Source organism: Telmatherina bonti (assembly GCF_933228915.1).
Source record: "Telmatherina bonti genome assembly, chromosome: 16".
Classification (NCBI taxonomy): Eukaryota; Metazoa; Chordata; class Actinopteri; order Atheriniformes; family Telmatherinidae; genus Telmatherina; species Telmatherina bonti.
In genome coordinates, this window is record NC_136614.1 from 32,974,877 (window position 1) to 32,994,864 (window position 19,988).

Below are 19,988 nucleotides of genomic sequence, written 5' to 3' on the forward strand. Positions count from 1 at the left end.
AGGTAACCAATCACCGAACCTTATCCCCCGGGACGTCACAAGGATTTCCACGTAGAAAAAACTCTCTAAAACGACGCGTTTTTCGTCGCCATGGAAACCGAACGGAGAGAGTGCTGGAACTCAAACTCAAACATGCGTTTAGGTGATAAAAAACGGTGCCGTTCACATGTCTGATGAGGATTCAACACTGTAACACTGTAGAAAGCTCAGAAAACTCCAAATACCATAATAGCACCCCTTTAAGAATCAGACTGAGCATCAGAATGAGGAAGAAAGGGGATTTAAATGTCTCACAACTCACACAAAATAAAATATCCAGTTTACAGCAGTTTAACTGAAATAAGCACTGGTTCCAGCCAAGATATTCAGAACATCATGTCTGAACACACAACACGTCCAGCCTGGAAGCAGATGGTCTCCAGCAGCAGAAGACCACAGCGGGTTCCCTCCTGTCAGTAAGAACAGGAAACTGAGGCTACAATTCACACAGACTCACCAGAACTGGACAATAGAAGATGGAGAAACGTTGCTGGTCTGATGAGTCTCCAGTTCAGCTCCACATTCACATGGTAGGATCAGAATCTGCTGGAAACATCATGACAACATGGATCCATCCTGCCGTCAGGATCAACGCTTCCGGCTGCAGCTGGTGTGATGATTTGGTGGATGTTTCCTTGGCCCACCATGGGCTCGAAGTAGCATGGCTTAACACCACAGCCTGCCTGGGTATTGCTGCTGACCATGTCCATCCCTTCATGAACCGAGGTGAATTGTGGTGTGCGTCATCATCTTGTTTAATAATAGCATAATCCATATTACCTGTGTCTATGCTGTTTTACGGTCTGATATCCATTGTTTTAGATGTTGCTTGGCTTGTCCACCATATGCCAACCCACTGGGGCGTAAAGTCATGTAGACAATATGGTTGGATCTTCAAGTGAAAATCCAAATTCTCGTCCCAGTTAGTTAGATTTAGTGTTTGTTTCCACATCTGTACCTGCCTTATGTTGGCTATATTTTCATTTATAAAACAAATTTTTTCAGACAATGTACCAATGTTTCTACTATAATAATATAATAAAACCATAATAATAATAAAGACACATTGTATGTGCTTCAAGCAGAAGAGACTCTTAAAGATCTTCCATCCAGGAAAGCAGCTACATGAAAGATGTGGTCATGATGTGTATGAAAATCTGTCTGAGCTGGTTTGTATGATTTCACTAACAGGAATGAACATAACCTGTGCAGCATTTAGAGGTGTTGCATTTATCCTGTGAACCTTCTGTTCCAAAGCACACAAACACAGTCTAGTTTTATCTGTGATGTGAGCCGAATAAGCAAATCAATACAGTACTTTTTCTCCTTCATCTGCATACTGGGGTGTGTGCTCTTCTTCCATTTTTCCAGTTGCAAAATAAAGTTGATGTAATTGCTGAGTACATATAGACAGAAAGCTTTTAGCTCCACTTTCAAATGCATAATTGTTCAAAGCTCAAATTAGTCTACATCTGATTTCCAACTTCAGTAAAGCATTTCAGACGAGTCCCAGCAGTCACAGCACACTTGTGTGGGAATGTTTGTGCAGCGCTGTGAGCCAACAAAACGATGCCAGCTGAAACACAAGTCTTCATAGCTCTGGTACAGTGATTAATGAGACATAATCAGGGCAAAATTTCTCTATCTGCAGAAATACCTCTTTAGTTCTGATTCTGCTGCTGTTTGTGGCAACAGACAGAAAGGGAAAATTAAATAGTTTTAGTGTGTGTGAGACACTAGTAAGAGTGTGAGATGTCAAAGTAGGTGGCGGTATGGGGCACCGCATGAAATAAACAAAAATACATTTTTTTAAAAAAAGATGGGGTTTCAGAATACCTGGATCTACATCAATACATTGATAAAATGATCAGTTAACCTGTAACGTCTGCAAAATGAGAAAAGTTAAACATGGAAACTTTAATAATCTGTGAGAAAATGTGGACTAGTTTCCTCTTTTCTTTGTTGTTTAAACCAAAATGCCTGATTTTAGTTGGAAACGGCGATTCAGAGGTGTGCTGTGTAACTATTAGATTGCAGTATGTGATTAAGCTTTTTATAATATATATATATTATATATTTTATTTATATATTATTTTACTCTTATTTTTTTATTCATTTATTATTATTATTATATTATTTTATTATAAATATAGGTTGTATATTATTATATTTATATATATTATTTATATATTTTATTATATATTTTACGTTTTATATATTTATATGTATTTGGTTTGAGACTCTAAAATATATTTTTTTGCCTAAATATCTGATTGAGGTAAAGCATAAAAAATATTTTGATCAGAGGTGGACTTTCACATGTTAGCTTCAATAAATTACAGAAATATTTACTCTTTTAAAAAAAAAAATTGCAATTGGAGTTTGTGTTGCACACAACGTGCACGATAACCTGGAACACTTAACTACACTAATGCACACGTCAGTGCTTGGCTAAAAATGTTGGTGCTTTATTTAACAAGTTTTCAAACAACTTTAGCAACTCTGTTTAAAAAACAAAAAGGAAGATAAATTCTGCCATATTAGAAGACTTATTGTGACTGTGTCATGATGTGGTTTGTGTTGTGCCTTGGTTTCTGGTTTCCTGTTTTATTTTGTAGTTTTTCCTGTTTGGTTCTCTTGTTTGTTGTTTAACTTTATTGATTTCCTGTTCATTAAGTTCACCTGGTCTTGTTTTAGTTCATTCTGTACACCTGTTTCTTGTTTGGTTCCCCAGTATATTTATACCCCTCAGTTTCAGTCCTTGGTTGCTGGATCATTTCGTTTGTTTGGTTGTTGCTAGTCCCCTGGGTTCCTCCTGTGGAAAATAAACTGGTCTTGAACCTGCATCCCTGTTCCCTCGTCTCTGCGTTTGGGTCCACTCCTTCACCATCCCCACCGCCCGTCTGACAGACCGATGTGAAAGCGTAAATCGTTTACACATCTAATTAGCCGCCCAAGTGCAGTTTAAGCCCCGCCCCCATCCTAAAGAGCACACGGGAAGCTTTATAAGCAGCTCCACGGTGCAGGAAGCTTTTCTGTTTCTGTTCTACTGTTTGGACTTGAAATGCAATTAAAAGTATTTCTAGACATTCATAAAGCTTGAGTTTGACATGTTAATGTTTCTGTCTTTTATTTCATTTAGCTATCCACTAACATCCTTTTAACTTACAAAATGTTGCTTGTTGGAGCAAATATAATCATGTGAGTAAAACATAATTAAATGAAAATAGTTAATACCAAAGCTGGTAATTAATGAAATCAATTTATATTGAGTCTTACTGATCATTTTGATATTTTTAGCTTTTTGGGAACATTGACTCAGCATGTGATCTCATCATAGATCCATCGCTGGATCCTTTGGGTTGTTTTCCACTGAATCGATTTATCACATCATGATTAACCTTGTGATTTACACCCTGATTAAACAGTCCTGACACGACGTCTACGATGGAATTTCTCTGGTGATTACAAGGATTCAGAAACTTTTGGGACAACCGTGGAGAACCACGCTATGCCTCCATCATCATGCATTATCACAGCTAACCCAGTTTAAAATGGGAAATTCATCATTTGTACATTCTTTCATTAAAACGTTTACATGCCCACCAGAAATCTGATTCTAAATTTAAAAGCAAACTTCATATTTCAAAGTGATCATTGATGGACGCAGACATTTCCTGAAGATCTGAAATGAAACCAAAATGGTCTCCGTCTACAGTTAAATGGCTTTTATCTCGCAGTTGGGTTGAAAAGAAAAGAAAATCTTGTTCTAGTGAGACTGAGTTGTCATCACCTGCTGGTGATATGTTGGGAGGTTTAAATATCACAGTGTTCAACTCATGTTGAATCAAACTGGAGACGATTTGTCGCCAGTAAAACCAGCAGATTTCAACAAGGAGGAAGAAATGAAACCATCAGAAAAAAAAATGGAAAAAGCTTGAGCACAATTTGCTGAAAGTTGCCAAAAATCTAAGATGGATGTGGAAAATAGAAAACACTCACAGGCAGACATGTATAAAGTCCTAGACATAAAGACTCAAGTAAAAGTACAAGTACTCTATGAACCTAAATAGAAGCTGAAGTGTTGTTGAAGTGTCCCACTTAAGTAGAAGTACTGAAGTATTCATCAGTTTTTGTCTGAAGTTTTGCTCGTCGTGTATTTTAAAATTTTTACTGAAGCACTGAAAGTAAAAGTACTCCAGAGTGTTGTTTAGCCAGACACTCAAAAATCCTTTTGCTGGAGCAGCAGTAATACATGAGCAGGAACATGCATGAAAAATACACACATTAAGTGTGTTCATTCCCCTCCACAGTTTTTTCCCTTCTTAAACCAGTAAGTATACTTTAAATGTTTTTATTTTATGTGAAGACGTCTCTCTTCATCCATAACTTATGGCAACTAAGGCAAGTTGGCCACTTATAAGCTAGTTCTTCTGTGAAAACTAAAGTAATTAGTATAATGGATTTAAACAAAGTATCCTTGTGTTTTTTTTTTCTTTGTTTGTTGTAACGAATAACGACACAGGATAATAAAAACGTATCAGAGTAAAAGTGTCACAGTGATCCAAAATGTGTTGTGGAGTAAAAATCAATGTAGGAGAATAAAAAGTAATACTTCAACAAAGTAGAGATACCCCATTTTCTTACTTAAGTACAGTAGTGAAGTAGTTCTACGTTGTTACTATACATCTATGCTTATAGGGCATCATGAAGCCAGTTTCAGTCTTGTTTTATGACTGGAGATGTATGTTGAACCAAACAAATGTGAGAAAAACAGAAGAATCAAGAAAGCAACAAAGATTTCTAAAAGCCCAAGACTATCGTCCAAATAACATCAGAATGTAAACCTCCAATAAAGCTTGTTCCATCCTCCACGAGAACCAGAACTGAGTTCTGAGTGCTGTGTAACTATTAGATTGCAGTATGTGATTAAGCTTTTTATAATATATATATATTATATATTTTATTTATATATTATTTTACTCTTATTTTTTTATTCATTTATTATTATTATTATATTATTTTATTATAAATATAGGTTGTATATTATTATATTTATATATATTATTTATATATTTTATTATATATTTTACGTTTTATATATTTATATGTATTTGGTTTGAGACTCTAAAATATATTTTTTTGCCTAAATATCTGATTGAGGTAAAGCATAAAATATATTTTGATCAGAGGTGGACTTTCACATGTTAGCTTCAATAAATTACAGAAATATTTACTCTTTTAAAAAAAAAAATTGCAATTGGAGTTTGTGTTGCACACAACGTGCACGATAACCTGGAACACTTAACTACACTAATGCACACGTCAGTGCTTGGCTAAAAATGTTGGTGCTTTATTTAACAAGTTTTCAAACAACTTTAGCAACTCTGTTTAAAAAACAAAAAGGAAGATAAATTCTGCCATATTAGAAGACTTATTGTGACTGTGTCATGATGTGGTTTGTGTTGTGCCTTGGTTTCTGGTTTCCTGTTTTATTTTGTAGTTTTTCCTGTTTGGTTCTCTTGTTTGTTGTTTAACTTTATTGATTTCCTGTTCATTAAGTTCACCTGGTCTTGTTTTAGTTCATTCTGTACACCTGTTTCTTGTTTGGTTCCCCAGTATATTTATACCCCTCAGTTTCAGTCCTTGGTTGCTGGATCATTTCGTTTGTTTGGTTGTTGCTAGTCCCCTGGGTTCCTCCTGTGGAAAATAAACTGGTCTTGAACCTGCATCCCTGTTCCCTCGTCTCTGCGTTTGGGTCCACTCCTTCACCATCCCCACCGCCCGTCTGACAGACCGATGTGAAAGCGTAAATCGTTTACACATCTAATTAGCCGCCCAAGTGCAGTTTAAGCCCCGCCCCCATCCTAAAGAGCACACGGGAAGCTTTATAAGCAGCTCCACGGTGCAGGAAGCTTTTCTGTTTCTGTTCTACTGTTTGGACTTGAAATGCAATTAAAAGTATTTCTAGACATTCATAAAGCTTGAGTTTGACATGTTAATGTTTCTGTCTTTTATTTCATTTAGCTATCCACTAACATCCTTTTAACTTACAAAATGTTGCTTGTTGGAGCAAATATAATCATGTGAGTAAAACATAATTAAATGAAAATAGTTAATACCAAAGCTGGTAATTAATGAAATCAATTTATATTGAGTCTTACTGATCATTTTGATATTTTTAGCTTTTTGGGAACATTGACTCAGCATGTGATCTCATCATAGATCCATCGCTGGATCCTTTGGGTTGTTTTCCACTGAATCGATTTATCACATCATGATTAACCTTGTGATTTACACCCTGATTAAACAGTCCTGACACGACGTCTACGATGGAATTTCTCTGGTGATTACAAGGATTCAGAAACTTTTGGGACAACCGTGGAGAACCACGCTATGCCTCCATCATCATGCATTATCACAGCTAACCCAGTTTAAAATGGGAAATTCATCATTTGTACATTCTTTCATTAAAACGTTTACATGCCCACCAGAAATCTGATTCTAAATTTAAAAGCAAACTTCATATTTCAAAGTGATCATTGATGGACGCAGACATTTCCTGAAGATCTGAAATGAAACCAAAATGGTCTCCGTCTACAGTTAAATGGCTTTTATCTCGCAGTTGGGTTGAAAAGAAAAGAAAATCTTGTTCTAGTGAGACTGAGTTGTCATCACCTGCTGGTGATATGTTGGGAGGTTTAAATATCACAGTGTTCAACTCATGTTGAATCAAACTGGAGACGATTTGTCGCCAGTAAAACCAGCAGATTTCAACAAGGAGGAAGAAATGAAACCATCAGAAAAAAAAATGGAAAAAGCTTGAGCACAATTTGCTGAAAGTTGCCAAAAATCTAAGATGGATGTGGAAAATAGAAAACACTCACAGGCAGACATGTATAAAGTCCTAGACATAAAGACTCAAGTAAAAGTACAAGTACTCTATGAACCTAAATAGAAGCTGAAGTGTTGTTGAAGTGTCCCACTTAAGTAGAAGTACTGAAGTATTCATCAGTTTTTGTCTGAAGTTTTGCTCGTCGTGTATTTTAAAATTTTTACTGAAGTACTGAAAGTAAAAGTACTCCAGAGTGTTGTTTAGCCAGACACTCAAAAATCCTTTTGCTGGAGCAGCAGTAATACATGAGCAGGAACATGCATGAAAAATACACACATTAAGTGTGTTCATTCCCCTCCACAGTTTTTTCCCTTCTTAAACCAGTAAGTATACTTTAAATGTTTTTATTTTATGTGAAGACGTCTCTCTTCATCCATAACTTATGGCAACTAAGGCAAGTTGGCCACTTATAAGCTAGTTCTTCTGTGAAAACTAAAGTAATTAGTATAATGGATTTAAACAAAGTATCCTTGTGTTTTTTTTTTCTTTGTTTGTTGTAACGAATAACGACACAGGATAATAAAAACGTATCAGAGTAAAAGTGTCACAGTGATCCAAAATGTGTTGTGGAGTAAAAATCAATGTAGGAGAATAAAAAGTAATACTTCAACAAAGTAGAGATACCCCATTTTCTTACTTAAGTACAGTAGTGAAGTAGTTCTACGTTGTTACTATACATCTATGCTTATAGGGCATCATGAAGCCAGTTTCAGTCTTGTTTTATGACTGGAGATGTATGTTGAACCAAACAAATGTGAGAAAAACAGAAGAATCAAGAAAGCAACAAAGATTTCTAAAAGCCCAAGACTATCGTCCAAATAACATCAGAATGTAAACCTCCAATAAAGCTTGTTCCATCCTCCACGAGAACCAGAACTGAGTTCTGGTTCTCGAGGCTGCAAGATCATGAAAAAACTTCTTGTTCGTTAGGTCCATCCATCGTCCAGGAGAAGCAGGTCTGCAGCAGGGAGGGGTCACTGCGGGGGGCGATGTCTGCTTTATGTGCCATGAACCCGATTGTTTCCTCCCCCAGGTTTTTTTTTTTTACCGCCGTCTTTGTGTTCAAGATAACTTAAAAGGTTAGGGATGGATTTTTACAAATATTTCAAGAGTTGTTGCAAATGTAAAAATAAAAACCGATTAAATTCTGGTGGTGATCCGGATCACCGTTTGGATCCAAGAATTTTTTAAAAGGGTTCTTTAACATTGTGCCTGGCGGAGGTTTCCACTCTCCGAGTGCTTTTCTAGTTTCATATTTAACCAGCAACTTCGTCCGCAGCAGGGCGGGTCGTGCACGTGGCAGGGTCCGAGTGTTTTAATGCTACGTGTAAAAATGTTCCTACTTTCTCACCACCTCTATCAGCTGTTTTATTAAAACGATCCGTTTTACCTGCAACAGTAAAAACGCAGAAGCAGCAACTCCACTTCCTGCTTTCTCCGTGTTGACCACGCCCACCTCACATGTCCGACCAATCACACGATACTTCTCGGAGCCCCGCAAGAAAAAAGTTCTGCCAGCCCGATGTGTCGAGAACTGTCCTCAAACATGTCCGCGAGAACAAAATGACGTCATTTTCTTCTCGGAGCCTCAAGAACAAGAAAAAAGTTCTGGCTTCTCGTGGAGGACGGAACAAGCTTAAGACACAGAGAGTGTGTGTCAGTGTTTCACATAGGACAGTGTTTTTCAACCACTGTGCCGTGGCGCGCTAGTACCAAATTTCACCCAACTGGTCTAAAAAGCAGCTCTGTGTTCATCTAAACAGGTCCCAGTGAAAGACAATAAAAGTTCTTCTTCTTTGTGTTCATCTGATTTCTATTGAAGAGGCTTAGACGAGATGGACTTTATATGAATAATATGGACTTAAAAACAAAACAAACATTTTGGTTTGTGGCGTGCCTTGGCTTGGTTGAAAAACACTGACATAGGAGATGTGAGAGGACTTAAACTCACTGCAGGATAAGTCATATATTGCACCCACACACACACATACCCAAGTCATCCTCCAACACCATCAAATCAGTGTATCATCTGTTCTCCTGCTGCCACTCTACCGTTTGGTTTAATATTGACTAAATAAAACAAACGTTTGACCTTCCTGTCACGTTGCTATGAAGCCGGCAACTCAAAACCCCAATGGCTTCATTTGATAGAGAAACCATTTTCACCATTCGCTATAATGTCCTGCATTATATTCACACATTATGTTCATCGAAGCAAAAGGTACAATTAAAAGCGATGGATGATGCCGTCCATCATAAACCCACTGGAAACATCTTTACTTTCGCGTACATGGTTCCATTTATGAGCTACTTCCTGAACAAAATGAAGCCAAAAGAAGATAAAAATTTAAAGGCAAGTTTAAAAAATAAAAATGTGGTGGTTGGAGAGCATGAAGAACGAAGCCGAGGTAGAGGAGGATGCTGGCAGCGAAAGAGGAGGTGAGATCATTTAGACATGTAGGAAATGTTCAAATCTAAAAAGCTACATACAGCTTTAAGTACTGCAGATAATTTTATGTATTGGGAGCAAATTACTTTGTTCTTTGCTGGAAAACGTTACAATAATGTTTGTTATCTGCATGAAAAAGACATCAACTGAAACTTTTTTAAAGACACGCATACGATTAGATGCTAGGGCTGCTCAATTATGGCAAAAATTATAATCACCATTATTTTGACTGAAATTGAGATCTAGATTACTGAACACAGTTATTGTTTTATCTTTAACAACATGAATTTTTTTTTAACATGAAACTGTGACTTAACTAATGTCTTTAGGATTCAACATATTTTAGAAAACAAACAAATAACATGAAGCTTTGTCTTGACAAAGTGTGAATACTGATGTAAACTGAATAGATAAATATAAGTAAGGATTAAACAACGCTGCACGCCGTGGTGTTCTCGACTTGGCATCGGACATTATAACCGTCTAATGCACGGTTCCGAGTTGTTTAATCTGCTTTTACCGCTTATATAGGAACTATTTTACGTCGGCCTGGATGTACGTTTTATACCAAACAACCGCTGTCAGGCTGCAGCGCGTTTCTCTCATTCACCTGTTAAAAGACGGCTGATCTGAACCAGCTGGTTAACGCGTTGCTATGGTAACACCCCGTAACGGAGGGATATTACAGTGTTTAACTCACCGAACTATGTATAGGAAAATAATGCAGCCAGTTGTCACTGACAATGGTATAAACTATGTTTAGGTGAACTTCCACAACCTACTGCAGTTATTCTACATTGACCTGCAGCCGGAGCCGACTGAGACTGGCCGCCTGGGAGTGCTTTAGGACGGGAGAGGCTCCCGCTGCTCCTTCCTTACAGTAACTGCAGAACAATGTGTGCCTTCAAGTCAGTCGCCAAAACACCAGAAAAGTCTCTCATAACTCCAGTAAAAGCTGCTAGATTTGTCGCTTTTAACAAAAAAAGTCTCCAGATTTAGCAAGAAAGTCTCCAAGTTGGCAACAGTGTCTGAATGAAAGCAAAGCGGCTGTGGGAGGAGTTTACAGCACAGCGCTGCAACGCCAGAGACGCTCGATTAGCAGCTGAAGACAGCAGGAGAGGAAACTGCAGAGAGAAAAATAATCACACCCTTTTATTTTTTATAATCGTTGAAAACCCAGATCGTAGTTGAGATAAAAATCTGATTATCGCCCAGTCCTATTAGATGCATACAGTGCCTTATAATCTGTTACTATGTGGCAACTGCAAAATGTGCCATCTGTTCTTCTCGGAGAACCCTCCAGCCAGTAAAAGTCAGTCTGATGTTGTCTCGTGTCTTTCAATGCAACTTCTCTCTCTATTTAAAGGCTTTTTCTGATAATGTCTTCCTGTGTTGCTTTGATGAATAAAACATGGTTTGTATCCAAAATGGACAGTGTGTGTGCACATCCAGCTGTGGGAGTGTGATGCAACGCTGCAAAGCAACATGCAGCTGACATGCATGCCTCAGGCTGGACTAAAGTTGTAAAGTTCAGTTTCTCAGTCTTGTAATGTTGCTGGGCAACAGCAGCTCCAGCATGTACGTGACGAATCAACAGAGCCTTTCTTTAGACACACACACACACACACACACACAGACAGACACAACTATATGATAAATACAATTAACCATTTAAAAACTTGCAGTAGAAGGGGTTTGTAATGCAGCTGTGATAAACAGCTGTGCACACGTGTAATGTGCACGTATGACTGTTCTGACATGTAACACTTATTTATTTCTTTCCTTTCTTTTCATCCTGCATCAACGTCCTTGGAACTGAAAATAGTTCAACGCCTCCTTTCCTTTATAAAACTTAATCCAGAATTGAGATTGTAAAATGAACTGGATTTCCTATTCCTCAGTTTGCAAGTGAACGCCTCATCTGACTTGGCGGAGGATCTTAATTCTACCTCTTCACAGCGTAAATGTCAAAGAGAAAACATTCCAGGTTGTCCCGAACAAACAATGCGGACATCAGTAATGTGACGGTATGGTGTACATATCGGTGTACCTCATGGGAGAGCGGATAGCGGGACGGTACAGCTGATGCAGACGTGCACACAGGTACGCTGAAAAGACATGCTCCCATTACGTCAATGTCTTTACCAGAAGGAGTCATTTATTTGGGTCTGTACTGATTAAATAAAGATTGAAATGACTTAATATTTACAGACGTGTGTTTTAATGCAGTTTAGATTTTTTTTAAAACTTTTCTTCGTCATTTATTAACCTCACATGTATTCATGACTAAATGAGAGGAAACGTGTTATGGCCCTGAGTCAGCTGGTCTGCAGGACTTCCTGAAAATGGAGAGACTCCGGAGTCCACAGGCTGCCATCCCTCGGTTCCACCTGTACCACTTTGGCTCGGGATTGGTGGACATCGGTGCAGGCTCCTTCCACATTGGCAACAGATGATGACACCTGCCTATTTAAGGACAATGAGCACCAATGCCACCTCCGGCTTGGCGTCGACGGCCAGAGAGTAGCAGATTTGCTGAGGTAGGTTTTTGGCTTTTCTTTTGTTGTTTGCTGTCTTTGTCTGAGTTTTGTCATTACAGAATTTTGGTTTAGCTTTTGGAGTTTTGTTAAATAGTGGATTTTGCTCCTGTTACTGGATGTTTTAAGTTGTACCCCTTTAGTTTCCTTGGTTTAAATCCTTGTAAATAAAATCCCACCTTTTATTGGAACTTTTAGCTGCCACTCTTCTTCTGTGTTGCAACCCCCTTTTTCCCCTAGACACCACTGGGGTCGTAACTAAACGTCTGAGGATTTTACTCATCAGATCAGGCACTAACCTCCTGACAGGTGACCCATCATTTCACTGGTCACCTGAACACACTTCAGCTTTTTCTGGTGCAAGTCTAAAGTTCTGCAGAAAATGTCTGGAAGATAATGACTGTGTAAGATGGGCTTTTATCAGAGGTACAATTCTGTAATTTGGACAAACGAGTATCACAAACATAATTTTGAATTTTTATCAGCTTACACAACACCACAGTTTAAATTAAATTATATCATTTAATAACTTTGATTATTAAATTCCCTGAATTTCATGCACTGCTTGTTGTGAGAGATAAAGTATCTGTCACTAAAAGCTTCTTTTTGGTTGTTTTCTTGTGATTGTGACTTCACGTAAATCAGCCCAGCCTAGTAAATCTGGTCCTAGGTGTGTTTGCTGAGCGATCCATATACAATATATTCCTCTATTTCCTTAACTTTTCCTGCCACTGACCTGTTTGCTGCATTATACATTATTTAATCTATATTTTACTTACCAACATGATTCCAAAGATCACACGTCTAAATATACATTGAACTGTGTATAATAACAGTATATATTATAAGCAGTTTCTCCCAGGAGCAGAGATAAAGTTGAACTCAGCAAAAAAGTAGGATTTTTTCCCTTTTTTTCATTCAAAGACTATGCGTCTATAACAAGCCCAGAATTAAATCCCAGCCGTGACATAAAAGAGCAGGATAAGGCGTAAGAAGTCAGGCAAATGAATGAATGTAGACAGCTTGTCAGACAGGCAGGCGGCGAGGAGGAGGATTCAGGAACATGGAAAGCACAGAGTTACTGCGCTGGTGTCAGGAGAGCTGGGGAGGAAGGAGACGGCAACAACCTTTGCCTCATGATGGCGAGAAGCTCCTCCTGTAAAAGTATCTGTACCAACGTGTACAGAGATGCAAGTCAGTGTATACACACAGCCTCATTTCCAATAAAGTCAAATGGAAACAAAAAGAAATGTTTCTAAAGCTCATCAGCCAACATTTCACTCAGACAAGATCAAAAATCTAAAAAGCACCAAAAACTAGATCTGTTGAACTGTTGTAGAGTTGGGACATTAATCTGGAATTTAAGAGCAGTAACTCGTCCTGGGTTGGGATCAGGAAAAATAACAAAATGTGGCTGAAAAAGTAAGTGGTGCGAAACAGAAATGACTCAGTTTAACTGGCCACAGATGAAAACCATGAACCATAAACACAAGAGCACCTTAAAGAGGAAGAGTCTCTGCCACAACACCAGACAGGATTTAAACATGAAAGTTGGACCATGGAGATAAGAAGCACTCCATGAACATGATCAATGCCGCCAGCTGTTCTGGACAAAGTGATCAACTCTTCTCTGGTTTTATTATCGGAAGATTTCCAATTCTTTTTGGATTTTCTGGATGCTCCGTCCTCCAAGCTAAAGACAAGAGGGATGATCAGTGTTCAGTTCTAAAGTCTTCCTCTCTGACAGTACGGCGACGGACTGGTCCGATCGTACCGCCAACCTGCACATCTGAGAAGAACCATAAAAATTAGATGTATATAGCTGTCATCCATATGGGAACAAAGCTTTGTAATTATCTAATGACAAAACTCAGAAAAGAAGGTGTTACATGTGATGGAAAAGCCGTGAAATGGGGTCCAAAATGTTTGGCAAACCCAATAAGTATGCAAGCAGAATTTATAAATGCATCAAAGCCATTCACCGTATATAAAAGATGGGCGGAGCTACTTGGTACTGAAGCTACTTGGGCGTCATGCTTGGAAAATACAAAGCTGGGCAAAGAGGTGGAGCTGAGGGGGGGTGGGAGTGTTGAGGTGGATGATTGACAACTATCAAACTCCAACCTGCCTGTAGCTAAGAGCTAACTGAGCTAACAGGAGCTAACCAGCTAACGGAGGTAAGCGGGCAAAAGCCAAATCACGTTGTTAACCGTCTAAAAACCGCGGTTGTTCTACGTTCCTCCTTCTTGAAGCAGAATTTGATTGAAATTAAAAGATTTTGCAGTGATTTGTTTTCATCTTCTGCACCTCCCTGTTAATGGGACAGTGATTTGGGTCAGATGTGTTGCAGCAGGGAAACACTAAAACCTGCAGGATGGTGGATCACAAGGACCAGAGGTGGAGACCGCTGCCTCAGAGTGAAAGAAATACAAAGAAATCTATTTAATATGTACATTAGCACACTGGATTTTGAAAGAATTTGTACACATTTTTATGATTAAATCAATATGTCGTCATATTTCCTACTTGTATTTCTGTGACTATAGATTATTAAACCATTTGTAAGCAGTTGTCTGGAAACTATTGCATCATTTGGGGTGATATAACTGGTTGCAGCTGAAACTTGTGGTTAAATCCAGGTGGCAACCTTTTTTTTTTTTTTTTGTATTAATCTTCAAAACTTGGTATCTGATATTTGCTCATCATCACGTCCTGTTTTTATTTACAATATAAAAAATTATTCTAACCTCATCTGAAGTTGGCTTTTACACAAACACAAGACTAGATAACCCTAGATATTATGTGTCAGGCCCAGAGTAGCTGCAGTTTGGTTACGGATGATTGGGATCCACATAAAACAAAAAAAACAACAATAATCAAGAGAAATGCCAAGAATAAAAGTAGAAAGTGGGACTGATTAAAACTGCAAACCAATGATTGCTGTCATCACCAAGCAATCAGATAATTATTTCCTACTTCAGTCTCTTAATTGAAAATGTGACATAAGATAGTAGAAGCTGGAAATCTGGAACCAGAGGACGTTCTGCACACAGATGGAGACTAATACAGAATATCTACACAGGATAAATACACTTATTCCAACATTTTAGCTTTAAAAGTTTGTGCACAGATGAAGAGTCCTTCAGGAGCAAGTATTTCATGTCCAAGCAGAAAGAAAACAGCCTCACAACTTCTGGCACTGTGCACGCTGCGTGCACGGCCCTATTAAACAGGCCTAATCACAGTGTGAGGAATCTTCAATGGAATTTCTTTCTATGATCCACAGAACCAGCAGCAACATGAAATCCTGCTCTCCTCAAACTATCCCGGCACATGTTTCCAGACGCCAGCGAAGCTAAAGCGTTCTAAAGATCAGCTGTGTCTCCAGGTGACAGGGTGTGCAGCCCAACGTTAAATGAGAACACATCAGTTTGTACTTCCACTCTCCTAATGACACTGCTTTAAGTTAATGTGAAGAAAATAGTCCCAGTAAAAGACCGATCATGCATACAGACACACGTCGAGCAAACAACTCAACTTTTAACCCTGTGTTTCAGCTTTGTGCTGCAAAACATGGTTTTAACGTCTGTGCATTATTGTCCTTCCTGGTTGTGGTCCGTTGGGTGTTTTTCCTTCCCGTTAAGAGGAAGTTTTACTTTTCCACCATCACTAATCAGGATGGAGGATTGAATGAAAGAGCTCCAGATCTGATGCAGTCTGTAGGTGTCTTTAGCTAGGTAGGTATTTGTTTAATCAAATACACTAAATTCAACTGAATGCCTTGAGATGATGATGATGATGACGCTGTACAATACAAAATAAACATGAAGAAATGATTAAATAAAACAACTTTCAGACAGTTTTCTGTTCCTTATTTTTACATTTCGGGTTTCTGCTTTGATATTGTTTCTGCATCAGGACTGATGAGTTATGTCACGCTACTCCCACTATTCCCGAGACTGAATATGAGACCAGTCTGCCACAGCATGATGGATGGCCGCACCAGTCTGCTCCGACACAAAGACAACCCAGACTGGAGCTCCTACTGCTCTGACATCTCAGTGGAAGTTACAACCATTCAGGAGACCCAGCTTGTCATGCTCTGGATATGTGCTGCTTGTGTCAGGTGGAGAAGAAGAAGCTGCACCATAAAATAATATTGCTGACTCACAGTTCAAATTATAAAGAAAGAATACATATATGTATGCAAATCCATGCAATTAAATGTATACAACGTATATACGTATACATGGGCGTGCATATATATATATATATATATATATATATATATATATATATATATATATATATATATATATATGTATATTTATATTTTAAAAAATATTTTCACCAAACATCTATTATTGCACTTAGTACTTAACATATTACTTGCAAAAATACTATGAAGTACTTTTAGAGTGTTATTTACCAAGAATTCACCTTAAAAGTCCTTCACAGATGCCTGTAAAAAAGCTAAATTATTCTTAGTTATATAAAGAGTTTACAAAACTTGTACTGCTGGACTGAATATTTCCTACACTTGCATGAGCCATTTTTGGTCAACTTTGAGGTGGAATAAAATCAATATCATACTAAATAATTCACTAAATCTGCATTTTTTAACTTAGTACTTTCTAAACTGCATTTTTATAAGATTTAAATTTATTCCATTTACTCATGTTTCACTAAATATACTCAGACTTTCAATCAATATTCTCAAATTTTATTCCATGTATTCATTTAAATTACATATATATATATATATATATATATATACATATACATATATATATATATATATATATATATATATATATATATATATATATATGTGTGTGTGTGTGTGTGTGTGTGTGTGTGTGTGTGTGTGTGCGTGTGTGTGAGAAAGACTTTTTTGCTGATTAACTAGATTTAATTAGGTGATTTGGTTCAACAACTACAAGGTAGTGCATACTACTATTAAAAAATAAGGTAAATAATAATAGCTTTGATAATAGTTGTTCATTTGAACTGCTAATTTGTTTTATATTATTTTTTCATATGTCCATTTTTTAACTGCTTGGTTCAAGTAAAGGCTGTGTGCGGAGAAGAGACTGTCCCAGCAGTCATTGGGCGAAAAGCAGGTACACCTGGACAGGCCACCAGTCCATAACTGGGCTTTATTTTATTTTTCCTTGAATTATTTTTAAATAAAATGAACTAAAATAATAATTATGGACTCAGTTCAGCATCATGAAGAATTTGTAGGAGTGTAAAAAAGATTTTATGTGTAAAGTAAATAAAAAGTGTTTTAATTATCAGTTGATTGATGCAAAGTTGAAAAACTGAAGCAATCCGACGATGCAGATGCAGACATCCGTCTCCGTCTTTACACCTCTCTCTGATTGGATGCTGACAAGTCAAAGTGTCCAATCAGAAGGCAGATTGTGGATGGCTGTGAGCCCTGCAGGGTGGCAGCTGGTTATGATGTACCACAGCCCATTCTTCAGTTCACTTTTTTCTCTTCCCTCTGCATCGTGTTGAACTTCCAGCTCCTGCAGCTCGGCCCTGCTTGCATCCTCTGCAGAGGAGACGGAGAGGTAGGCATGGAGGCTAAGAAGCCAAATGTGTGAGCTGGCTGTTGAAGGGCGGTAAGGGTCCTGGAGAGGCCAGCTCAAGTGAGCGTGGAAGTCTGAGCTTCACACAGCCACACAAGCTGCCCAACAAGCTTCAGAGCTGGAGGATCAAGATGTCACAGCAGGGGAATGAAAGAAGAGCACAGTGAGGAATGGAATCATGTCTTTGGCATCAACCGAGGGTGAAACGCTCCTCTACATCCTAACCGCTTTCCTGAGGGTCCAGCAGCCGTCCACAAGCGCTGCTTGTTTCTAGACGAGCTCTGGAGAGCCACGAGGAGCCTCCCAATGCTGCAGAAATGGCCGAGCAGTGAGAGGAGAGCCTTAATCATGAAAATCTACTCCAATTTATGAACCTGCAGCTGTGCAGGAGGACAGGAAGCTGCCTTCTGATTGGACGTTTTGATTTGTCATCATCCAATCATTTAGAAGTGTGGAGACAGGGTGAAAAATCTGCAACTTCAGTCTTCCATGCAGTTTTCATGTCTGCGAAGGAACTTTCATTCCTCCTTCCAGATACAAATCTGTTTCACACACATGTTCATGTTCAAAAACTTTGATTTATCAAGATTTTTTACCGATTGACAGAGCTGATTCACACATGCAAACATTTATCTGAAACGGAGTCCATAAGGATGCTGATGTCCCTGCAGGTCACACCTGCACCTGGTCTTTCTTAGTTTTGAGACCTGAATGTGAGCCTCTACAGCTGCCTGCGTGCAGCTGCACATGTGCAGCAGGCAGAATACCTGGGAGCTGAACACACACTCTTACCATGTCACAATGCAGCCAAGAGAAAGCAAGAGGGAGACACTGCATCAAAAAAAAAAAAAAAGCACAGGATATCCCTGTGTGTGTCTGTGTGTGTGTGTGTGTGTGTGTGTGTGTGTGTGTGGAGGAACAGACCAGCTATATGCAGCCAATCAATTCACCTGCAGCAACATGGGAGGCAGAACACTGAAACGCCGGCTCTCTCTGTGTGTGTGTGTGTGTGTGTGTGTGTGTGTGTGTGTGTGTGTGTGTGTGTTATGGAGAGGGTTCCCTCGCCGGCTGATATATATGTGGCAACCTGCAGCCCCACATCACACCCTGCGTGAATGCAACCCCACTGCATTCATTCAGAAATTATGGCAACAGCTCTCCACATGCCGACTGGTGCACTGCGCGTGCACGAGGCCTAGCTCCGACTTGCATGTGCAATGAAAAAAATAGAAAATAAAAAAAAACAAACCTCACCTTTAACGTTGTGTTGGGATAGCTCAGTGGCACCTTATGGAAAGTGCTGTTGGAGAGCACAGCTTGTCTGATGTCTTCGAAGATGGTGATGATATCATCCAGCAGGCAGCGCTTGTCTCTGTGGCTCAACACGCACAGGTGCGCGAACGTGTAATTGAATCCCTTGTAATTGACGCGCACATCCAGCACCTGCTTGTGGACCTGCAGGACCTGGTCTGCCAGCTCTAAGATGTTCCCCCCAGACTTGGCCAGCAGGATGAGCCTGCCATATCTGCCCGGGGTGTGCAGGTCTGAGTACAGCTTGTGCTTCGACTGGTCGATGGGAAACAGGCTGTTGGCCAGACTCCGCTCGATCTTCGCCAGGCTGTGAGTCGGGGCCACCAGCACCTCCAGGTCCCTCTCCGGCTTGAATCGACTCAGAACTGTAGATCCGAAAATGATGGTGAGGACTGCGGGGACGGTGAGGAAGAAAACGGGGTGCCTGCTAACAAATAAGCCCAGCCAGTAGAACGAAGCCTTGAGCCCTCTGTGAATCACTTGCCGCAGCATCCTCCACAGAATCCCGCTTGTAGATGCCCCCTCTCCTCCGATGAAGCACATGTGACATCAGACTCCGTTCCGCCGGCTGAGCTCAATCCGTAAGAGAATTACACCGCCACCATGCACGCTCTCACACACTCACACACACACACACACACACACACACACACACACACACACAACACCTGGAAAGCCAGCACTGCAGCAATTCGCGGCGAGACGGGCGGACAGACACGCAGACGTGCAGACAGTCAGGAAAGCATCGTGCATGAGGCGAAGGGGACGTGTCCGTGGGGTCTGATCTCAAGCCATCCCGCCTGCGAGGCGTGGAGCGCGAGCCGCGAGTCTGCTTCGCCGCAGCGGCTGCAGTGGCAGCGACGAGCCGCGGCGGTGCGGTGCGTGTGCGTGTGCGCCTCCCGTGTCTGGGTGCACAGCTCCCACACCAGCGCCTGATTCATGCATCCAGCTGGAAGCATGTGGTAGGATTGAAGGTGGGGTGGGTGGGGGGGGGCGTGGAGGAGGAGGAATGATGGTGTCTGCTTGTTTGGGGAACATGGGAGGCAACAGGCAACATGAGAGCTGCAAAATGAGAAAGAAAGTGTTCTGCAGGTGGCTGGACGACCACCAGTACTGGCGGGAATGAGTCAGTATAGGCTTCCTGAGGGGGGGGGGGGGGG

At 39.8% G+C, this 19,988-nt stretch overlaps 1 protein-coding gene across 1 annotated transcript in view; it reads right to left on the reverse strand.

The window, feature by feature from the left end:
* The window catches only part of ptchd4 (patched domain containing 4), a gene marked incomplete at both ends in the record, with an annotated part of 191,243 nt that extends 171,872 nt beyond the window's left edge, over positions 1-19,371 (reverse strand). Inside the window, one exon of the mRNA XM_079255046.1 lies at positions 18,772-19,371. Coding sequence (XP_079111172.1) covers positions 18,772-19,371 — 600 coding nt within the window. The remainder of the gene's footprint in view (positions 1-18,771) is intronic.
* Between the last annotated feature and the right edge of the window lie 617 nt (positions 19,372-19,988).